Source organism: Gopherus flavomarginatus, chromosome 18, assembly GCF_025201925.1.
Source record: "Gopherus flavomarginatus isolate rGopFla2 chromosome 18, rGopFla2.mat.asm, whole genome shotgun sequence".
Classification (NCBI taxonomy): domain Eukaryota; kingdom Metazoa; phylum Chordata; order Testudines; family Testudinidae; genus Gopherus; species Gopherus flavomarginatus.
The window spans coordinates 16,482,715-16,507,227 of NC_066634.1; the positions used below are offsets into that span (position 1 = coordinate 16,482,715).

The 24,513-nt window shown below is 49.0% G+C and overlaps 1 protein-coding gene and 1 pseudogene across 1 annotated transcript in view; one reads left to right on the top strand and one right to left on the bottom strand.

Moving 5' to 3' along the window:
* Positions 1-6,363, bottom strand: part of LOC127036692 (zinc finger protein 436-like) — a 20,609-nt gene extending 14,246 nt beyond the window's left edge. The window contains exons 1-3 of the mRNA XM_050927813.1: positions 6,291-6,363; positions 5,447-5,672; positions 623-710 (exon numbers count right to left, since the gene is read on the bottom strand). Coding sequence (XP_050783770.1) covers positions 623-710; positions 5,447-5,672; positions 6,291-6,319 — 343 coding nt within the window. The 5' untranslated portion in view covers positions 6,320-6,363. The remainder of the gene's footprint in view (positions 1-622; positions 711-5,446; positions 5,673-6,290) is intronic.
* Positions 5,678-22,289, top strand: LOC127036730 (28S ribosomal protein S16, mitochondrial-like; annotated as a pseudogene).
* Positions 22,290-24,513: the final 2,224 nt, after the last annotated feature.

A 24,513-nucleotide genomic window follows, 5' to 3' on the forward strand; every position in this document is an offset into this window, starting at 1 on the left:
AGAATGTGAAAAACAAGAATCAGGTCATGTGACTTAAGCAATAGAGCCAGAAGAGAAGAGAGATTGTGGCCATTACACACGGTGATAGGGGAGCAAGACTGTCAATGTCTCAGGAAGTGTCACTACAAACTAAGTCATTTTCACATGCTGGGGTGCAATCCAGAGCAGTGAGGAGTTGTCATCTGTAATCCTGGGTGAGATTCAGTGTTCGGCTGCTGGCGCTCCCCTGTCTGGATACCCCCAGCCAGCATTCAAAGGATTCACTGAGTGTCTGTGTGCTAAGTAACCCTGAACCAGAAGCTCTGACTCCTGCAGCCTGCTTGCTACACCCAAAGCACATTCTGGTTTGGGTAAAGAAGGTCTGGGGTGGGAAGCTTCTGTTGGTTATGCCAGACCTAACCCCTAGTTTTACTTGAGCAAACAGGAGATATTTAACACTGTGAATACTGCTCCTGTGCGCTGATCCCAAAGTGTTCTTCAGCAGGGGAGGGTTTCTGGCAGTGTGTGTGTCACTAGCATATTGGAGTGATGCTGAAACAGGTCAGAGGAGAGGTGGCATTGTGGGGCTGGTGTGAACCTTCTCTTTCCCCTTTCCAAGAACAGAGAGGACAGGAATCCTTACCCAGCGAGGTCACATTCTCATAGTTCTCCTGCATGACATCCCTGTAGAGGGGTGAAATACCAGCCACCTCCTCGAAGGTCACCGGCCCCTGTAAGAGTAAGAGCCCAACACTCAGTACCTGCTGCACCACTCCCAGCCCCACTGTTCGTGTGGGAGAGGAGCCAAACAAACAGAATCTCACCCCACTCCACTCAGAGCATCCAGAAAACACCAGGGTGAGGAGATGGAGAGCCCCTTGTCTCTCCCAGCAGATCCATCACACACCCACTAGCCACAGACTGACACAGGAGGTGGAGCTACCAGCAGAGTCCAGGAAGAGGTCCCTGGTAGGAAGCCCAACACCCTCCTCATTGTGAGGAGCTGGATATGAAGGGAGGGGAATCTCCCCTAAACCTGACTAGTGGGTGCCCCCTTCATATCTCACAGCAGCCGCTGGTTAGGCTCCAGCGCTATAAATCTGGTCAGTTTTCCTAGCCCCATGTAGGTGAGTTACTTTCTGTCCAAAAATTAGGGCATTTCCACCACCGAACCTCATGGGCCTGTTCCCAGAATCTAGGCCACTTATTAAACAACTCCCAGCAGGTTTGCCCTCCTGCCAGGCTAAGTTCACAGATATTTTTAACCTCTCTTCTCCCTCCCCCCATCTCATAACTAGGTCTCTGAACACAAGGCTAGAAAAGAGCAGAACCAAAGGAGTCACTTTTGACGATTCCCTCTGACACTGATCCCAAGGCAGCCACACCCCAGCCGGAGGGATATGGAGTCAGGAACTAGGTTTTCCTCTGTCTGAGCCTCATCTTGTCCACAAGAAAGTGACTCTACCCAGGGTGCAGAAATACATCTGTTTGGGCAGGTTAGAGATCTTGAAATCTTTCAAAACTCTTCTCTCCTATTGCCCCTTTCAAACTCTTTCTATCTCCTTTTCCCCATCCTCTCTCCCTGCCCATCTGATAGGAAAGTCTTATTCCTGGGTTGTTTGCTCCCCCATGACTGGATTTGCTCCTGCAATTGCTAATGGGAGGAGAAATGATTGGGGGGGGAGGGTCTATTTGTGTAAAGTAATTTTAATGCCAGACCCCAGCATTTTCACTTGGTTTCTTCCAGTAACCTGGAGTCTCTGGCTCAGAAGCTAGTATTAACAGGGCCCAGGGCTGCCCTAGGGGGCTAGTACCAGCTGGAGAAAGTTATCTCCTGATCCGGGTAGAGAAGAAGCTCAAATTAACATCACTTCCTAGGACAGAATCCTCGCTGGGGGAGCAGCAGCTGCTAAGCCTAGTCTCTCAGATCACAATGGAGGCTGCAGCATCTGACCCAGGAAGCTGAACTCCAATATCCTGAGCAGAGAGGGACCGAGCATTTGAGCAGCTTCCCTCCTTTAGCTCTCTGGGGAGAGCAGCTAATGAGAGCCCCTCTTCACAGGCAGATTTGCTAATCTCATTTGCCCCACTGTCCATTCAGAGTCACTCCTTGTCTTTCCATGCAGTGATTCTGGATTATCATGGTCTCAATTAAACCATATTTGAGAAAGAATGAGTCCAGAAAGCTGTGGAAGAGACCACTGTGTGGCAGTGCTAGCCCCCCTCCCACCTCCCTCACCCACCAGAGCTAGGACAAGGACTGAGGGTGGGCGCCATGAATCTTCCCAGTGGAACTGGAAGCTCCTGCAGTTTTCAAGAGGGGAGAAAAGCAAAATCTATGATTTCACCTGACAGTGTTTGATAAGTGGATAGAAAGTTATCATGGTGACTGGGCCCAGCCAGGGAAGGTCGGGCAGTGCTTTGAGCCAGGATTCTCGCATAAGCTAATCAGAGAGAAGGTGCGTGGTCAGGAGCAGTCCCCAGAGCCCACAAGCAGGGTCCCCAGAGACTCCCCCAGCCAAGGGCCCACCAGATATTCCCTGGCAGACAGTCCCCCAGAGTCCCTGGCCAGGGACTCCAGATACCCCTTAAACTCCACCGGTCAGGGAATCCCCACCAGACCACGACTGCCAGGTTGGGAATACCAAAAGGTTCCCCCCACCAACAACTCCCAGGAGCCAGGGACCTGCACCCCAATGGGAGACCCCACTGGAGAAACAGTCCCTCACTACCTACCAGGGGATTTCCCCACTTCCTGCTTGGACCCTCACCTGACCGCCAGCAGGATCTGCCATGCCATTCACTTGGAGCTCCTTCCCTACCCCCCATGCGACCCCCTGATGCTTTACAGTGGGACCGCTCACTCTGCTTGCCTCGCATACCTTGTCCTAGTTGCGGGGATCCCAATAGGAGCCAGTGGTGGAAGCCCACACACAGCCCTCGGCACAGCACCAAGCACTCCCTGCCCCACCGTCCCAAGAGACACCCACCCCTGCAGTTCTGCAGCTACCAGGCCCCCAGCAATAGCCACCTCCAGGACCAATAGCCTCAGGGCTGGGCACATCAGAACCATCCCCCAAAACCCCAAACTTCCAGAACCCACCAACCTGACTAGGGTACCCCCTGCCCAGCCACCTAGAGGCCTCCCCCTACCACAGTGCCCCTTCAGCTCCAGTTCCAATCTCCCCACACTGACACACACACACCCCCAGCAATGTTACCTCACAGTGTCTGATAAGTGGATAGAAAGTTATCACCACCCCCTGTTGGCCAGTCCCACAGGCAGAGGGAGCCCTGGGGGGTACTTCTTTAAAGAATGGAAGGCGTGGAGGGCCAAAATAGGGAAGAAATTTCCATGCCCTATCACTAGAAAATAATAGCCACCATGGATTCACCCCAGAGGTGGCTACATCTTAGCACTACGGGAAGCAATCCCTCACAGAGACCATTTGTCATGGGGTTTGAGATACTTCTGGACTCACACTGCTCTCAGAGTGACCTCCTTATCCTGTGCCAACTGGAGAAAAGAAAAGGGTCCAGCCAATTTCTGTTACCAGCTGGGAACCACTGATCCCCAAACAGGGGGAGGCCTCTGGATTTGATGGGTATTAAATGTGTGTCTGGTCTCTTTCTTCAGCAAAGATTTGAACAGAGATAAAGGAGGAAGAAATGATTCTCAAAGGAGAGGGGAAAGATGATCACTGGGCAATTTAACGCCCTGCAACAACCAAGATGGAGAACGACTCAGGGCAACAGGTTCCCTCCAAGGAAGGAGAAGTTGCTGGGATTTAGAGACATGGGGAACAGCCCCAAACCTGAGGGGATTTTTAATTGCTGTTTGATGATGACACAGAAAGATGAAAAACCCGAGATTTGAGATCAATGTTCAGAAATGAAAGAGAAAGGGGCGAAAAATGAGGGCTTTTGGATCCATTTTTATAAATTAGTGAGAGAAAAGTGGAAAAATCAGAGGGATTTTATATCAGTTGTTGATATGAGGTAAAATCTGAGTGTATTTCACATCAATATTTGATAAATGAACACAGAGAAAATGGGCAACATTTGGAAAAAATTTGTATCCATATTCAAAAATCTGAGAAGAGTTTTTTTTTTGTTTTTTTTTTAGTATTTTATAGTTAGAGACAAGGAAAAACTCAGGACAAATAGAAATAGACTTAGAAATAGACAAGCAGAGAGAAAGTAGAGCAAATGTTTAGGGTATTTCATAATCTGAGATTTGCAGAGAATACATGTCACAAGCTAAGCAACTGATAACATGAGAGAAAAATGTGAGATCTGAGGGGGTTTTATATTGCTGTTAAATAACTAGAGGGAAAAGGGGGACTGTTGGACTGGATTTTATATTACTATCCAATACATATACAGAAAGTGATGAGTCCCCCCTCTGCCACCATTCACATGGGCAGCAGGGAGCCCCTTTGAGGAGCTACTTTGAAAGGGCAAGGGAGGGGAGGGGGAGCTGGAAGGTCCCTGGGTGAGGGAAGGGGGCAGCAGTGGGGCATGGGCAGGAAACTGGTGGCTGGGGGCAACTGTGTTGGTAGTTAGGGGGCAACAAGTGGGATTAGGAACCCAGGGTCTGGGAAGTCCCCATGGGGGACACGTGCTCCGCCCTTCCTGCCCTGGCAGAGAACAGGCATCTCCTCCCATCCCCACTCCAGGGCAGCCACGTTCTGGGGAATGACCTAGGGAATCATTTCTCACCTAAAGAAGGACAAATCGCTTCAGATAAAATGGGTGGGAAAATCCCCCACATCGGAGAGATTTTAAATGGACATTTCAGAAGTAGCGAGAGAAGGGGGGAATTCAGGAGAGCCGAGAGAGGTGTTCCCTGGAGGGGGGGGGGGCGAATCTCCCTGGATTTTATAGCCCCGTGTGAGATACTGAGCGAGAAAAGGGGCAGAACTAGAGAGAATTTGTATCAGGGGGCGAGAGGCAAGTGGCACAAACAGAGACAGGATCCAATTAACTCCTCCTCCTTCCCCTCCCCCCCGGGAATTTCCTGGCTGTACAGACAGTTCAACCCCCCCCCCCCACGTCCCACTGACCTTCCCCCCCGCAACTTCGGCTTCTCCCCTCCCTACCCAACACCCCCCTCCCCCCACAGGGACCCCCGCCGGGCCCCAGGCTGTGCCCCCCCCATCCCAGGGGGGGCGGGGCGGGGCGGATCCTGCTGCAGCTCCACTGGGGCTGAAGCAGCTCCGAGGCTTCTCCCAAGTTTCCCGGAGCAGAGTCACTTTCCCGCCTGGCCCCAGCGCCCCCCCCGGGGTCTCTCACTCTCTGGGGGCTCCGGGCCGGGGCTGGGGCGGGCAGAGCCCGGGGCTGCCCAGGGGGCGGGTCCCAGCTGGAGAAAGCCCCGCCCCCCCCGGGCCGGGCACGGAGGGGTTAATCCCGGCCCTCCCCCGCACACACCCGAGAAGCAGCAGCTCCTCAGCCGGGCCCGGCTCACACGGAGGCCGCAGCGTCTGGTCTGAAGCATGCGCAGTAACAGCGGCTGAAACCCACCCTTACCAGGACTGGAGACGGAGGAAGCAGCCCCGGGGCAGGCTGGGAGCTGTAGTTCCTGACTCCCTCTGGAGCGGAAGTGACGTTGGGCAGGGGGAGAACCAGCCGGGCTCCGGCGGGTCCGTTGGAGCCTCTCCCGGGGCCCGAGAAAGGTTTGTGTGGTTGGAGCTCTGGGCATGCGCAGATCGGGGCGGGAGAGAGAGACCTCAATTAACCCTCCTGTGCCCGGCCCGGGCTCTGGTCCCGCTGGAGCCGCCCTGGGGCCGCCCCGGGCTCTGCTCGCCCCGCTGCGGAGCTGCAGCCTCCAGGTCCCGGGGGGCCGGGCGGTGTCTCTGCCCAGTGTCCGTGGGGGGGACCCGGCATCTCGCAGCGCCGGGATCTGCTCCCGGGGGAGGGGGGCAGCACCCGCGGGGGGCTCGGAGCTGCTGTCCCCGCAGGAGCCCAGCGCCCCCCAGGCCCGGCCAGGCTCTGCCCTGGGGCCCCGCGGCGGGTCCCTGTGTGGGACCAGGCGGGGGCTGCCGGGGGGGTGAGACCAGGCTGGGGGGAGACCTGGGGAAGGGGCGGGTGGAAAATGTCTGTGCAGCCCGGACATGGCCCGGGGTGGGGGGAAGAGAAGAGCAGGTGACCCCCAAGGAGCAGGGAGATGGAGAGGGGGGCTGAGATCCCCTCGGATTTACCGCTGCCCCCTCCCGTGGGAACCCCCCCATCCTCTCCCGTCCTGCCCCCAGGGCATGGAGTTGGGGTGCAGGGTACAGGAGGGTTTTGGGTTCCTGCCCGGCGCTGGTTACCTGGAGCGGCTCCGGGGTGGCAGGAGCATGTATCCAGGCCAGGATAGGCTCCCTGCCGGTGTAATGACAGAAACTGCTCCTGCTCCCGATTCCCTAGTTTGGCCACACTGAGCATGCGCACACTAATTGAGCATGCCCAGTGTAACCCTTCTGCCCCTCTGAGTTGGCAGCAACAAGGACGGGGTTCAGTATCCAGGGGTCCCATTTTAATAACACAATGCATAACCGGCTCGAGCCCGCACCCAGTGACCTGGGACACTTACATACCACACCCTCCTGGGCGCCTAAGCACGGAGTCTGAGTGTAGTAAAATCCTTTTAATAAAGGAAGGAAACAATGCGGCATCCAATTGGAGAAACACCCCAAACAGGATTATAACACAAACCATAAACAAAACCCACCTCCAAGTACATTTGTCCTTTCCCCTTTAGGGTCTTAAGTCCAATTACCCCAAAGTCCAACAACCCAAAAGTCTCTGGTCAGTGCCACCCCAGAATTCAAGAGTTTATCTGCTGAGTTTTACCCCCCTAGCCTGGATGGAAAGGGGGGAGAGTACACACAGGGTGTTAAGGGGCACCTTACGTGGGCCAGGGCCAACTGCTCCACCTCTCCATGTAGCCTTCACCATGATCCACTCCACTACACCAGCTGTGCCACTCCTCCAGCTCTCCGTGCAAACTACTTCACTCTGCTCACTACTCCATGGGCTGCTCCAACACACTGCAAACCACTCTGCTCTGCCAGCTTCTTAACAATAGGTCTTCAGGCTCTCCCACAGTTTAACACAGCACTCAGGCCATGTCTACATCTAAAATTTTGCAGCGCTGGTTGTTACAGCTGTATTAGTACAGCTGTATAGGGCCAGCGCTGCAGAGTGGCCACACTTACAGCAACCAGCGCTGCAAGTGGTGTTAGATGTGGCCACACTGCAGCGCTGTTGGGCGGCTTCAAGGGGTTTTGGGGAAGGCGAGAGCAAACCGGGGAAGGAGACCAGCTTCGCCGCGGTTTGCTCTCGCGTTCCGCGAACCACCCTGCAAACCGCAGGGAAGGAGACCTGCTTGCTCGGGGGTTCGGCGAACGCGAGAGCAAACCGGGGAAGGAGACCAGCTTCGCCGCGGTTTGCTCTCGCGTTCGCCGAACCCCCGAGCAAGCAGGTCTCCTTCCCTGCGGTTTGCAGGGTGGTTTGCGGAACGCGAGAGCAAACCGCGGCGAAGCTGGTCTCCTTCCCCGGTTTGCTCTCGCGTTCGCCGAACCCCCGAGCAAGCAGGTCTCCTTCCCTGCGGTTTGCAGGGTGGTTCGCGGAACGCGAGAGCAAACCGCGGCGAAGCTGGTCTCCTTCCCCGGTTTGCTCTCGCGTTCGCCGAACCCCCGAGCAAGCAGGTCTCCTTCCCTGCGGTTTGCAGGGTGGTTCGCGGAACGCGAGAGCAAACCGGGAAAGGAGACCAGCTTCGCCGCGGTTTGCTCTCGCGTTCCCCGAACAAGCAGGTCTCCTTCCCTGCGGTTTGCAGGGTGGTTCGCGGAACGCGAGAGCAAACCGCGGCGAAGCTGGTTTCCTTCCCCTGTTTGCTCTCGCCTTCCCGGAACCACCCAGCAAACCTCAGGGAAGGAGACCTGCTTGCTCGGGGTTCGGGGAACGCGAGAGCAAACCGGGGAAGGAGACCAGCTTGATTACCAGAGGCTTCCTCAGGTATGCTGGGATACCTGCTTATTCCACGGAGGTCAAGAAAAGCGCTGGTAAGTGACTATACTTGATTACCAGCGCTGGATCACCAGCGCTGGATCCTCTACACCCGAGACAAAACGGGAGTACGGCCAGCGCTGCAAACAGGGAGTTGCAGCGCTGGTGGTGCCCTGCAGATGTGTACACCTCCTAAGTTGCAGCGCTGTAACTCCCTCACCAGCGCTGCAACTTTCTGATGTAGACAAGCCCTCAGTGAGTTCAGCTCTTAGTAGGGGAGCCCTGGTGTTAGCGCACCATTAGCTCAGTATGAATTCAGCTCAGCAGTCTTTAGATCTTTACAGATCCAGACTAACACAGCTAACCCTCTGATACTAGTCTTTAGATGGACTCCTAATAGAATCAAAATTAGCTCTACTCTTTAACAGTGGAGAGACAAGGATGTGCAATTAGTGTTCCAGGCCCTCACAAGGGACCCATACCATCAGGTGCACACACCAATCCCCAACCTCTCTCTCTTCAGGGGGTTTTGGAACCCATGTCCCATGTTTAGCAAGTACCACCCAACTGAGGTTGAGTCATCTCTGTCACAAAGCAGTCCCACAGCTCCCCATTCACACAATCAGGGTGACACTTTTTTTTTCCTGCCCCAATGACAAAGAAATTGGGGATCCTAGAGCTGTTAAAATAACCATCCCAGTCTGCTGTGGGCTTATGCTAAGTGGGGGGTGGATGCCAATGCAAATCTTTCCCCAGTCTTTGAAATTCTTGGAATTCTTTCCACATTCCCTGCAATTCACCACCAGATGTCAGGGTAGCGCTCATCCTGACTCTGCTTACATCCTCCCCCCAGCCGAAAATTTGTCGTCCCGACAAATCACATTCCCTACTATCTCAACTCACTAGTCCCCTCCAAAGGGCCTCAGATAGCCCACTTTAGCTTCCACAAACCTGTGTGCTAAATGTATTGGCTCCTCACTAGTCACCCCAGGTGCATCATAGGTTAACCGTTTCACTGGTCTTATTACCCTGTCTCGCCTGTTGAGAGTCTCTGTTGCTGTGGTAGGGGGAACATCCTCTTGAGTGACGGATGGGGAGGTTTCCTGTGAGTTCTCCTCGGATACTGGCATAGGCCCCTGCATTGCTAGTTCTAACAGTGGAGGATCGAAGATGCTCAGGACATCCTCCATCTGTATGTCACCACTGTCCAATAGCCTGTGTATGTCATCACACAGGGGTTCCACCGGTGGCTCAGGAGTGTCAGGAATGGGCCTAAATACTTCTGCCATAGGGTTTAGGGCGGAAGAGGATGTGCTCTCTTTTGATTCAGCTGATTGAGACTGGAATCTTGTCTTCATCCCAGGATACACCATGGTTGCGTCTTCCTCCTCAGACTCACTGTCAGATGTGCTGAGTAGGGGTAAATTAGCTGCAGAAGGCCGGCTGTCCACGTTGGAGGGCGGCTTTGGTACAGTACCTTTGTTCTGCCCAGTTGCCTGGTTGTGGCCCATCTCATAAGGGCTGCCTACAAATTCCCCCACAGGAAGCAAAAGGTTTCTATGCACGGTTTTGGTCTGCTCTGGACCCTCTTCAGGTTTGACTTTGTAGACTGGCAGGTCTCCTAGCTTTTCCATCACCAAGTAAGGTATTGCCTTCCATCTGTCAGCTATTTTGTGTTTGCCAGCAATACCCAAATTTCGCAGCAGAACTCTGTCCCCTGGCTGGAGCTCTTGCAGACACACCCTAGCATCATATCGATGTTTGTTGCGTTCTGCGTTCTTCCGGGCTGCAGACGTAGCTAAGTGATAAGCATCCTGCAAATTTTCTCGTAGTTGGGATACATATTGCTGATTGGTTTCATAGCTATCGCCATCCTCTGATACACCAAAGCACAGATCTATGGGTAATCTTGGTTCTCGCCCAAACATCAAGAGATATGGGGTGACCCCTGTAGCATCGTTCTTTGTGGCATTGTAGGTGTGCACCAGAAATGCAACATGTTGGCTCCAGGTTGTCTTCTGCTCAGGCCGCAAAGTCCCTAACATATCTAATATGGTTCGGTTGAACCTCTCTGGCTGAGGGTCACCTTGCGGATGATAAGGCGTTGTCCTCGACTTTTTAATTCCTGCTATCCTCAGCACCTCCTTCAGAAGGTGACTTTCAAAGTCTCGTCCCTGATCCGAGTGTATCCGGGCTGGGAATCCATAAACTGAGAAATATTTTTCCCACAGTACTCGAGCGACAGTGGTGGCCCTCTGATCATGTGTGGGATACACCTGCGCATATCGTGTATAATAGTCAGTCACCACTAGAATGTTCCCAATATTCCTCTTGTCCACTTCTAAAGATAAGAAATCAATGCAAACCAGCTCCAGAGGTTTGTTGCTGGTGATGTTCTTCAGATATACAGCCCTCGTGGGCAGAGTTTTCCTTTGAACACATCACACGCAGGTCTCACATTTCCTGCGAACATCTTCAGCCATCCGGGGCCAATAGAATCTACTGCTGATAAGTTCCAGGGTCCTCTCCATCCCTAAATGTCCAAAGTCATCATGCAGGGCCCTCATGGCCAGGGCTCTGTACTCTTTCGGCAGCACTAGTTGATTCCATTGCTTTTGTAGAGGGTCTGTGATCATGCGGTGTAGCACTCCCTGAATCAGTTTTAGTTTGGTCCATTCTCTCAATAGTAGTTTGCTTTCTGGGGTAGGTGGGACAACCGTAGCTGGGCCTCGCCCCTCCCTTTTGGCAAGTAGTGTATCACGAATGTCAATATCTTGCAGCTGGGCTTCCTGCCAGTCAGCCGCATTGAGCATGGGCAAGGGAGATTGGTCTAGAGCAATATAGTTCACTGAAGCATAAGGCACGCATTCAGGGGGTAGGCCCAAAGTTTCCGCAACACATCCATGAAGGCTCTCATAGGCCTCCGGCTCTCGGCGACTTACACTGCAAATAGCTCTCACTCCATCCGTGGGTATCACAGCAAGTCCTGGTGCCTGTGGACGCCTGGACAATGCATCTGCATCTACATTGCTCCTCCCTGATCGGTATTGAATGCTGAAGTCATAGCTAGCCAAAGCGGCCACCCATCTTTGCCCTGTAGCATCCAGTTTAGTACTTGTTAACACATAAGTCAGTGGGTTGTTGTCTGTCCACACCTGGAAATGAGCCCCATACAAGTAGTCTCGAAATTTCTCAGTGATGGCCCATTTCAAGGCCAAGAACTCCAGCTTGTGGGTAGGATAGTGGGTTTCACTATCAGACAGTCCTCGGCTGGCAAAGGCTACAGGTTTACGCTTGCCTTCCACCTCCTGGTTACAGTACTGCCCCCAGACCCTCCAAACTGGCATCAGTATGCAGGATAAATGGCTTGCTTGGGTCAGCAAAGACTAGGACTGGGGCATGAGTTAGGCAAGTAATGGTTTCTCAAAAAGCCCTTTCACATTTCTCATCCCACCGTGGCCCAAAGAGTTCAAAGGGGCCATAGTGTCTCTGCACGGAAGGCCCTTTATTCTTGGTCTTAGATTTGTTCTTACTGGACTGATATCCCCTGGTAAGATCATTGAGGGGTTTTACAATTGTAGCATAGTTTTTCACAAATCTGCGGTAGTAGCCACTAAACCCAAGGAAGGTCTTGAGTTCTCTGTGGTTGCTTGGACGTGGCCATGTAGTGAGTGCTTCTATTTTATCAGGATCAGTACTCACATGCTCTTGGGACACGATGTGACCCACATACTTCACCGAGGTCCTGCAGAACTGGCATTTGTCAATTGAAAGCTTCAAACCATAATCCTCCAACCTATCAAGCACTTTAAGAAATCTTTCTTCATGCTCCTCCAAAGTTCTTCCAAACACAAGCAGGTCATCCAAATAAACTAACACCTGCAGTAAATTCATGTCTCCCACAACTTTCTCCATAAGACGTTGAAATGTGGCAGGTGCTCCAGAAATCCCTTGGGGCATACGTTCAAACTGATAAAACCCTAATGGGCAGATGAAGGCTGTCTTCTCCTTATCTTCTTCACCCAGAGGGATCTGGTAGTATCCACTCCGAAGATCCAAGACAGAGAACCACTGGCTTCCCAGCAAACAGTCTAAGGCATCTTGGACTCGAGGCATTGTGTACTGGTCAACCACAGTACGGCGGTTTAGGGTGCGGTAGTCAATACACATACGGATTTTCCCATTCTTTTTACGGACCACCACAATGGATGAGGCGTATGAACTGCGGGACTCTGTAATGATGCCATTTGCAGCCAGCTCTTGAAGATGTTGTCGCACATCTTCCATCTCGGAGAGAGCAAGCCTCCTAGATCTCTCTCTGAAAGGTCGAGAGTCATGTAGTCTGATGTTGTGCTCTACTCCTTTTGCACATCCTACATCCCACTCATGCAATGAGAACACCTTGGATCTTTCACAAAGTTTCCTCCTCAGGCAATCTTTCCACTCCTTAGACAATGGTGAATCTCCAAAGTCAAACTTTGCTGGGTCTATTGTCGGCACTTGAGTCTCACACTGGGGTTTTACAATTGATTCAGGCTCGAAGAGGTCTGCTATCTTTTGTCCTTGCCTCACAACAACATCTCTACTTGTTTCATTAACAATCAGTATAGTCACCTTTTCCTGGGCTTCAGCCGGTAGGGTTATGAACCCACTGGGGACCAGCACTCCTTCCGGGAGCTCTCCTTCAACTGACTGCTCTATCATTGCTAATGCCCCTTTATTGCCTTTCAGTCTGGTACTCATGACAAGTACCTCTTGCTCCGTCCTTGCAGGCACTACTAAGGGGGCTGTACCCATGTACTTCAGTGCCCCAATTGGTAGCTCAGATGTCTCCTTCTTGGCGCTCTCAATCTTCCTATAGGCTTCAGCACAAAGCGTATGGATCATCAGAGTACTCAGGTACTGATCCCCAGCCCGTCGTCTGCAGTAATCCGCAAGCACCTTGAAGAGACTGGAGTTGGTCCCTATCAGCACAGATACATCAGAGGTCCCTTTCGGGTCAGGGCATATTAAGGCAGCTGTGTCTACCTCTTGCTTTGCCCCAGCAACCACCTCTGGGAATTCCAGGTGCACTATGACATACCCTTGATAGGGGTATTCATCCATGCTGAGGCCACACAGACCGATGCCAGTCAGTGGCTGTATAGGCAGGTGCCTAAGCTTCTGTTGGTAGAATGACTGAAATATAATAGTCACTTGAGATCCAGTGTCAAGCACGGCTTTACACTCCGCCCCTTCAATCCTCACCATGACCTCTGCTCGAGGCCCTATCAGTCCTCCAGGGATCCCAGCTGGACGGTCTCTTCTGGGGGAATCTTCAAATCCTGTAGGCCTAGGTGGTCTCCGTCCCCAGGCCTCCTGGCAGATACTGGATCTCTCCCAACTGATCCTCAGCTTTTCATACACTAAGGAGGGGTTCTCTTCCTTATGGCAGTTAGCAGCACTGTGCCCATCCTGACCACACCGGTAGCAAAAGAATTGTCCTTTCCCCCTTCGCCGAGGTGGGACAGTGGCTCTAGATACTGACTTCTCCCTCGTCACATTCTGAGGCTCCTTATTCCTGGAAATCTTAGCTCGGTCAATGATGCTTTGCAGCTCAGCTATCCGTTCCGTCAGGACCTGCATTTGTTGGGCAAGTTCCTCTGTGGTGCTCACCATCAGTACACTGGCCATTGGCAGTGGCGTTGTGCTGGCTGGTTCCAATGTTTGGGCTTCCCAACACTCGCTGGCCACCTGCCTTTCTTCCTCTTCCCTGACCTCCTTTATCAGCTGGGAGTAACTTGGGGGATGTTCCTGCTGTTCTCTTAGTCCGAGGTGAAGTAGGATTGGGTTCTGATACTGAGTCCCTCTTACAACCTGAGCCAGTCTGGTCTGATTCATCTGCTCAGCAGTCACTGCTCCCCTCATAACAGCTCTCTGAAGCAGTCTGTCCACCCTCTGTATATAGGCTGAAATTTTCTCACCCCTTTGCTGTCGGGAATTAAGGAATTTACAGTAACTGTCCTCAGGGCCCTCTACACTCCCAAAGGTATTATCAAGGGCTTCTAGGCAGTCCTTCACACTGACCCCAGGGTCAATGAGCTTTAGGGTGCGAATTACGTCTAATGCTGGGCCACTAAGGCTCTCTATTAGACATCTTCGCTTTTCTACATCGGATACGGCCCACTCCCGCAGCATTTCAGTGGTATTCTCCAACCAGGGTTCAAACTCCTCTTCCCCAGCAAATAACCTTAACTTACGACAAGAGTTTGACGTAGCATAGGCCAACACAATCTTTTCCAATATATGCCCCAGTGCTTTTGCCCAATCATAGGCTGCATCTGCCACCCCTGAGCTAGAGGCTGCAGGACTAAGGCTCAACAAACCCAACATATTAGCCATTATACAAACAGTAATTTCCTCAAAATATAAACACAATTATTTCTCAATACAGTGGGACACTCAACAGGTGCTTGCGAGGGGTACTGACCCAGGCATGCCGACGAGCCCCCAAAAATGTAACCCTTCTGCCCGTCTGAGTTGGCAGCAACAAGGGCCGGGTTCAGTATCCAGGGGTTCCATTTTAATAACACAATGCATAACCAGCTCGAGCCCCCACCCAGTGACCTGGGACGCTTACATACCACACCCTCCTGGGCATCTCTAGGAGGCAATACTTCCCCTCTCGCAAGCACGGAGTCTGAGTGTAGCAAAATCCTTTTAATAAAGGAAGGAAACAATGCGGCATCCAATTGGAGAAACACCACAAACAAGATTTTAACACAAACCATAAACAAAACCCACCTCCAAGTACAATGTCCTTTCCCCTTTAGGGTCTTAAGTCCAATTACCCCAAAGTCCAACTACCCAAAAGTCTCTGGTCAGTGCCACCCCAGAATTCAAGAGTTTATCTGCCGAGTTTTACCCCCCCAGCCTGGGTGGAAAGGGGGGAGAGTCCACACAGGGTGTTAAGGGGCATCTTACATGGGCCAGGGCGAACTGCTCCACCTCTCCGTGCAGCCTTCACCACGACCCACTCCACCACACCAGCTGTGCCACTCCTCCAGCTCTCCGTGCAAACTACTTCACTCTGCTCACTGCTCCGTGGGCTGCTCCAACACGCTGCAAACCACTCAACTCTGGCCAGCCGCTTAACAATAGGTCTTCAGGCTCCCCCACAGGTTAACACAGCTTTCAGTGATTTTAGCTCTTAGTAGAGAACCCCTGGTGTTGGTGCACCATTGACTCAATATGAATTCAGCTCAGTAGTCTTTAGATGGACTTCTAATGGAATCAAAATTAGCTCTACTCTTTAACAGTGGAGAGAGGAAGATGTACAATTGGTGTTCCAGACCCTCACAAGGTACCCATACCATCAGGTACACACACCAGTCCCCAACCTTTTTCTCTTCAAGGGGGTTTTGGAACCCATGTCCCATGTTTAGCAAGTACCACCCAACTGAGGTTGAGTCATCTCTGTCACAAAGCAGTCCCACAGCTCCCCATTCACACAATCAGGGTGACAAACTTTTTTTCCTGTCCCAATAACAAAGAAATTGGGGATCCCAGAGCTATTAAAATAACCATCCCAGTCTACTCTGGGCTTATGCTAAGTGGGGGGTGGATGCCAATGCAAATCTTTCCCCAGTCTTTGAAATTCTTGGAATTCTTTCCACATTCCCTACAATTCACCACCAGATGTCAGGGTAGCGCTCATCCTGACTCTGCTTACACTCAGTAACCTTTGCTATCGCAACTGCCCTCTCTCTGCCCTCACTTCTACTTACAATTTTTGACCACAGACCCCATCCCTCCCTATTTGCAATCCCATGGACCAGGCAGCAGCAATTCCTGAGCAGGAGCACACATGGTTTCACTACGGGGCAGAAACTGCTCCTAGCTGCAAAATGGGAGGGTTGCTCAAAGTGTCGCCTGTAACGACAGAAACAACTCCTGCTCCCGATTCCCTAGTTTGGCCACACCGGCAGGAATGTCCGCAGGCGGGAGCGGGATGTATTGAGTTCTAGCCCCCTCCCTTCTCCCTCGCACACACAGACAATTCCTGTAGGGGTCGGTTGTTGGCACTTCTGTTTCTTAACCTGTTTGCCATTAGCAGCAAGATTTGAGGATTCCCTGAGCAAGTTAATACCCAAGAATAACAATTGCTACAACCCAATCAAGTCATTTTGTGTGTGTGTGTGTATATGTATATATATATATATATATATATATATAGGGGCTGTCAAGTGATTAAAAAAAGCCATCACAATCATGCTGTCAAACAGTAGAAAACCATTTATTTAAAATATTTTGGATATTTACATTTCCAAATATATTAATTCCAATTACAACACAGTACAGAGTGCACAGTGCTCACTTTGTTTATTTTTATTACAAATATTTGCACTGTAAAAAAAATTTTTTTTCAGTTCACCTCATACAAGTACTGGAGTGCAAATGAAAATTGAACTGACAGATGTAGAATTATTTAAAAAAAACTCAACCCTACATTCAAAAATAAAAATGTAAAACTTTAGTGCCTACAAGTCAACTCAGTCCTACTTCTTGTTCAGCCAATTGCAAAGACAAAGAGGTTGGTTACAATTTACAGGAGATAATGCAGCTGCTGCCGCCTTGTTTACAATGTTACCTGAAAGTGAGACCAGGCATTCGCATGGCACTGTTGTAGCCAGCGTTGCAAGATATTTATATGCCAGATGCACTAAAGATTAATATGTCCCTTCATGTGTCAAGCACCATTCTAGAGGACATGCTTCCATGCTAATGATGGGTTCAGCTTGATAAGGATCCAATGACACATGTTCATTTTCATCAGCTGAGTCAGAAAGTTCATCATCACCAGCAGGAGGTTGATTTTCTTTTTTGGTGGTTCGGGTTCTGTTGTTTCTACATCAGAGTGTTGCTCTTTTAAGACTTCTAAAAGCATGCTCCACACCTCATCCCTCTCAGATTTTGGACAGCACTTCAGATTCTTAAACCTTGGGTCGAGTGCTGTAGCTATTTTTTAGAAATCTCTCATTGGTCCTTCTTTGCATTTTGTCAAATCTGCCGTAAGCGTGTTCATAAAACGAGTATGTGCTGGGTCATCATCTGAGACTACTATAATGTGAAACATATGCAGAATGCAGGTAAAACAGAGTAGGAGACATACAATTCTCCCTGCAAGGAGTACAGTCACAAATGTAATTGACGTATTATTTTTTTAACGAGCATCATCAGCATGGAAGCATGTCTTCTGGAATGGTGGTCAAAGCATGAAGGGGCATACAGATGTTTAGCATATCTTGCAACACCAGCTACAGAAGTGCCATGCAAACGCCTGTTCTCGCTTTCAGGTGATATTGTAAATAAGAAGCAGGCAGATGTATCTCCCGTCAATGTAAACAAAATTGTTTGTCTTAGCGATTGGCAGAATAAGTAGTAGGACTGAGTGGACTTGTAGGCTCTACAGTTTTACACTGTTTTGTTTTTGAGTGCAGTTATGCAACCAAAGGAAAAACCCTGCATTTTTTATACTTTCACAATAAAGAGTTTGCACTTCAGTACTTGTGTGAGGTGAACTGAATTTGTTGATCATGTTTACTGTGCATATATTTGTAATCAAACAATAATATAAAGTGAGCACTGTGCACTTTGCATTCCGTGTTGTAATTGAAATCAGTATTGAAAATGTATCCAAAAATCTTTAACTTTCAATTGGTGTTCTATTGTTATAAGTGCAATTAAGCACGATTGATTTGAGTTCATTGTGTGAATTAACTGCGCTTGACAGGCCTAACATATATACGCCAAATCTTCAGAACACTAATATAATATGGAAACAATTTTTTACCTTAAAATTACAAGTTATTTTATGTACTCATGTGGCACTTGTTGGCATTGCCCTAGCAACAAAGCTATTGAAACAGAAAACAGGCAGGGTGAGGCATTGAAGCTGCTGCCTATCAGGGCTACTAGGAAAAAAAAATGCTTTTAATTTTGCCTGTGCTCCTAAGAGATTGAAAGTTACCTAAACCCCAAACCACAAAAGTGGGAGCGGGGGCAGGTGCTTTGAAACTTCCATTCCCAGGATCGTCATGGCAAATGGGTGACGAGAGACAGAATCTACAAGGGTCAGGGCAGGGCTTGCAACTAAACTCCCATGTTTCCCTCAGGATTTTCAAACTATAACTTTCAGTTATACCTCATCTCTGTCAACTAAGGCTATGTCTACCCTATAGCATTTACAGCTGCAGTGGGCTGGCCCCTTGTTCTGTGTTTGGGCGTGGCAGGGGATTCATTCATGGTCTTTTTCCTCTTTCAGGTGCTGGCAAGGGTCATCATGGTGCACCTTGGTAAGTGCAGACAGGGTTTGTTAAGGGTTGCATGCACACCATGTTGTACTGACAGACCCCTAGTTTCTGCATCCCTCTAAATCAATTATAGTTGGTGGAGAATGTGCAGCCTTCTCCGCTGAACTCTTAGGGGTTGGCAAAGCAAATCTGTCTTTATTGTCAATAAAACGAGGTCTTAAAGCAATCTCATGGCAGGGTACAGACTTTGATTCCATTATAAAGAATAATCTCTTGTTGGTGTGTAAGGAGAGGTTACAGCAGTTTTATTGATTTTAAGTGAAACCAAACTTTTTCTCTAAGGCCTTTTGGAATTTTTTGGCTCGACGTCTGTACACATCTGTTATAATCAAATCTACTATGATACCTGTTGATCTTTCCTTCAGCTCATCTCCTTATGAAAAATTATCATGGATGACACGTCGCTATCCGATTGGCGCTTGGCGGCTGTGCCAACAGACCCGTCTTCCGTATAATGGCCGCATGTAACAAGCGAGCACGGGACAGCAAGTATTTGGAGCAAGTGGGCTGCTATGACCCACTCCCGAATAGCCATAATGAAAAGCTTGTTGGCTTGAACATCGAGACTGGATCAAAGACTGGATTGGTTTTGGAGAACATGTCACAAAACCGGTTGAAAAACTTCTAGGTAACTCAAGGTGTTTTTCAATCTGAACTATTTGCTTATTTCTCTTAAATGACAATAGATTTTCCGTGGTGATCCTCTGCATACTTGGAGTACCAAAGACCCTTTCTTCATTTCTTTGCATGAATTCTTGAAAATATCTATATATTCAGTCACCCTTCTTTTGGCCACAGGAAATGGGATGGTTCTCATTTATGGAGACACTGATCTAGCCGAGACAGCAGTAAAAGGCACTTCAAGCCAATAGTGGGTTGGTGAGAGAGACAATTACTCTCATTTCCTAAAAGTCTCATTAACTATTGGAATAGTTTACCCAGGGTTGTGGTGGATTCTCCATCACTGACAATTTAACTCAAGATTGGGTGTTTTTTCTCTGAGAATTATTTTGGGGTCGTTCTATAGCATGTGTTACCTAGGAGGCCAGATGAGATAAGCACAATGCTCCCTTCTAGCCTTTGAATCTGAGTCTAGTACAGTAATACTGCAACTCCAGTTATAAACACAAATACTCTTTCTTTCAGATCTTTCTGGATTTTTCCCATTGCATCCTATGACGATCACAAATGCAGAAAGATTAAGGAAGAGAAGAGCCTTGAAGGCCGAAACAACTTCTGAGGAAGAAACTCCAGGTGACCAATAACATCTATCTGAACTGAATTACTCAAAAGATTACTGTGCAGACAACAATCAGAACAGGGTGCCAACTAAAAAGGACAATATACGTACCACAGGCAAAAACAATAGTGGATATGAATTATTTCATAAGAACATTAAAGTATTTTGAGGCTTCAGGAGGCCTCAGACAAGGATTCTGATTGTCCTCATTCGTTAATTAATAATTTGTGTCAAAATAAGAAGTAATCTTTCATGCTTGTCAAACTGAAATTACTTAGGCCCAGATCCACAAAGGTAAAATTTAGGCTCCTAAATTCCACTGAGATCCAGTGGACGTCAAGAACAAAAATACCTTTGTGGATCTGGGCCTTCCAGATTACAGCATTTATACAAATGGAATACAAACTCCAGTGTTCTAAATAGCTCTAGTGTGGAGGTGGAGAGAGCGTTACTGGCTGTCATAAAAGCCTAATGTATAGGAAGTTGTGCTGGATGCTCCTGTAGGCATCCTTCTAAAAGTATCAGAGGGGTAGCCGTGTTAGTCTGGATCTGTAAAAGCAGCGAAGAATCCTGTGGCACCTTATAGACTAACAGACGTTTTGGAGCATGAGCTTTCGTGGGTGAATACCCACTTCCTCAGATGCATGTAGTGGAAATTTCCAGAGGCAGGTATATATATGCTAGCAAGCAAGCTAGAGATAATGAGGTCAGTTCAATCAGGGAGGATGAGGCCCTGTTCTAGCAGTTGAGGTGTGAAAACCAAGAGAGGAGAAACTGGTTCTGTAGTTGGCAAGCCATTCACAGTCTTTGTTCAATCCTGAGCTGATGGTGTCTATAAGGTGCCACAGGATTCTTCGCTGCTTCTAAAAGTAATCTTACCATTACTTCAGCCATAGTTGGTTTTTAATTTTACAGTTAACTATTTCAAGATTTTTGGCAGAGGATGGACACTCAGACATGGCCACTGTGGTTTCTTTATCTTCACCCATTTAAGCTGCAAATAGCGTAAGCAGCAGAAAATCTTTTTTTTTGGTGCGGGGTGCAGCACAGAATGTGACCAGAATTATTTACCCACAATACTGTTCTTCCAGAAGGTATCCCACAGAACATCACCACTCTAAGCACAGCAAATACTTTGGTGTTTTTATACCTTTCTCCCTGAACAGTATTTGTTCAAACATTATACATGTGTCCAGCTAAAAGAATAATTTAAAAATCCAGGAATTACTACATGATGTTCATAGTTATCAGCTACCCATATTCCAGTGTGATAAGCGCAATAAGAATCGAGCTATGTTCAGAGGCAGACAGCTATCACTGTTACTTGGAGGAACTCGCACATCATTCATTCTAACTCGCTTAAATGTCTTAGATAAGGTTTGTACCATCCCTGAAGATCACCAGCCTCAGACTTTGGTAGCCAAACAAAGCCACTGAGTTTGAGTCATGGAACTGTCACCCCAAAAGCCTTAACACCAATCTCTCACAGTGCAAATCTCAGAATTGACTATGGGGAGCAAATAAGATCTTTCTCAGCCTGCACGGTGCAGCACATCACACCTTTTAAAGATTTGACGTAACAAAGCTGAGACATACTTGAAGATCACAGGTTTCAGAGTGGTAGCTGTGTTAGTCTGTGTCAGCAAAAAGAACGAGGAGTATTTGTGGTACCTTAGAGACTAACAAATGTATTTGGGCATAAGCTTTCATGGGCTAAAACCCACTTCATCAGATGCATGGAGTGGAAAATACAGTAGGAAGATACATATACACAGAGAACATGAAAAGATAGGGGTTGCCTTACCAACTCTAACGAGACAAATCAAAGTGGGCTATTATCAGCAGGAGGAAAAATTGATTTTATAGTGATAATCAGGATGGCCCATTTCAAACAGTTGAGAAGAAGGTGTGAGTAACAGGAGGGGGGCGGAATTAGCATGGGAAAATAGTTTTTAGTTTGTGTAATGACCCATCCACTCCCAGTTTTATTCAGACCTAATTTGATGGTGTCCAGTTTGCAAATAAATTCCAATTCTGCAGTTTCTCATTGGAGTCTGTTTCTGAAGGTTTTTTGTTGAAGAATGGCCACTTTAGGGTGGGTTTTAGCCCACGAAAGTTTAAGCCCAAATAAATGTGTTAGTCTCTAAGGTGCCACAAATACTCCTTGTTCTTTTTGAAGATCACAGTATCCTGCTTATTTAAGAAGAGCACAATCCAATAATCCACTCTAGTGCTGACAGAAAAGCCGCCTTCCTCAGCTGTTGCTCCAAGATGGCAATCTGCTGCTGTTCCTGCACATGAGGAAGCTGGTGGGGGCTCAAAAGGAGGGCAGCTCATAGCAAGAGAAATGGCTGAGAAGATTCATTGTTCCCTTGGCACCACCCCCATACGGAGACCCGTGGAAACACAGCCAGCTCTCAGTTGACAGGCAGCTGGGAATTAGTTACTTTTTCAATAGAGAAGTAAAATCTGAGCAAATGCATACACAGAACCAAAGAAAAGTAAGATCTTTTGGGTGCTACCTGAAGTCCTGCCTGCAAAGGTTCAGGCAGACATGGCTGGCTTGGATTTTGCTGGGGAGTATATTTAAACCAGGGGTTCTCACAACAAATTCTTGTGTGGCCTCAGCATGTGACCACCAGTTCTTGCTGGTGGCTGCACTGACACTTTTTCCTAAAATACTTAAACTTTAGGAAAAACAAATAAATATGCACATACACGGGTCCAAATCATTGTCATTTATTTATGTCGGGTTTTTTCAGACAATAATAATGTTGTGAAAAATGATATTTGTATGTTTAATAGGGCTTTTCACAGCACACTTCAGTAGCTAGCTGGGAGTCTGTGAAAAGTGACATTAACAAACATACAAGTATCACTTTTCACAGCCTCCCAGGTAGCCAGTAAGTGTGCTGGGAAAAGTGACGCTTGCTTTTTCATTTATATTGCTCTTCTCAGCAAGCCCTGGGACAAAAAAAGCCCTAGATGCAGGGTTTGGCGAGGGAGGCAGCAGGGGTTGGAGCAATGGGGGGGATATATTTGGAACGGGGGAAGACAGTTGGAGCTCAGGGTGATAAATGGGAGCTGGGGGAGGCAGCGAGGGGCTGGGGCAGTGTGGAGAGGATATATGTGGAACCAGGGAAGGGAGTGGGGGTCGGGGGAGGCAGTGGAGGTTGGGGCAATGAGGGAGGAATAGATGTGGAACTAGGGAAGGCAGTGGGGGCTCGGGGTGATAAATGGGGGCTGGGGGAGGCAGCGGGGGGCTTGAGCAATGGGGGGAGGATAGATGTGGAACCAGGGAAGGGAGTGGGGGTCAGAGCAATGAGGGGGGTTGATGTGGAACCAGGGAAGAAAGTGGGGGCTCGGGGTGATAAATGGGGGCTGGGGGAGTCAGCAGGGGGCAGGGCAATGGGGAGAGGATAGATGTGGAACCAGGGAAGGGAGTGGGGGCTCAGGGTGATAAATGGGGGCTGGGCGAGGCAGTGGGTGATCCCTGCTGCCATATGGCCGAAGCTGGGGGTTGGAGCTGTGCGGCCCGAGCTGTAGATCAACACCCACCACCATGGGGCTGGGGCTGGGGGTCGGTGCCCAAGGCTAGCAACTGCCACTGCACAGCCACAGCCCGGAGCCAGCGCTTGTTGCTACACGGCCATGGGTTAGCGCCCAGGGCCAAGGACACATGGCTGGAGCCAGGGGTCAGCGCCCCCTGCTGCGTGGCCAGAGCCCGGGGCTCAAACCATGCAGCTGAAACCCTGTGGCCAGGTTTTCACCCAGCCCAATCTGCCCTGCTCACCCCACAGGTGGGTCAGGAACTCACCTTGATCCTGCAGCATTGCGCCCCATCTGTCTCCAGAGGTGGTGCACGGCCGCTCATGCAGGAGCAACAGGGAGGGAGGGGGAGAGGCTGATGCTTTGGCTTCTCCATCACTGCCAAGGAGGCTGTTACAACTGCACGAAAAGCCCCTGGTGGCCGCATGTGAGAAATGCTGATTTAAACTCAATTCCATGCTGCCAAAACCTTCGCCATTGTACCTCCTAACTGCTGGTTTCTCGGGGAAGAGTGTACTTAAGGGTTAAGCGAAGTGCTGCTATAAGAAGAACCTTCGTGTCCTTTAAAGGAAACCAGGATAGAAAAAAATACTGAAGATGATTTTTAATATTTTCTTTATCCAACAAAATTAATGAAACAATATATAAAATTCTATAAACAAACCTTTTGCATTTTACAGATTTGTAGTATGCAAAACTTGATTTTATATAGTGCCCATCCCCAAATGTATTCCAGATTAGTATAAACAAGACATGATTTCCCTGGTAACTGGAACCAGTTTTTATTCCGTCCCCTCAAATAGAAAAGGAGCAAATTTAAAAGTTCATTTGTATGTAGGCTTCGGGAAGAGTTCCTTTCCAGTTTCTAAAAACACAACATGGTTTTCTTTTCTGGATTTCTCAGCCTCAAATACAAGGAGGTGGGACTGCAAGGTTGCTTCTGGACCGGTCTAAATGAGGGATGGTTTATTCTCCTGTTTAAAAAACAAAATTGTTTCTAGTGTTACAGGAATGAAAGACACAAGTCTGGTTTATAAAGCTGGATCCTTGCATCCATCTCACAAGGGGACTAGCTGATCAGGCTCAAGGCAGTATTCAGAAATAAATTGTTTATCATCCCTTTACTATGCGAGTTGTACCAAAGCAAGAGTTAGACAGTGGTTGGGCAATCACCATACAGTTCAATGGAGTAGATATTCATTAGAATGTTACTGACAATAACAACAGTCAGCTCAGTAGTAAAGCTTTTGATAATTAGGGGAGGAAATGTTGTCTAGTAATAACTGGCTGAACGGAGAGAGATCCTATACTCAGTCACTCCAATGCTGGGGGAATCTCAGCTTTGATCATCTTCCCAAAAGAATTTTAAAATGGGGACACCCCAAATGACTTCTCTCTCAGACA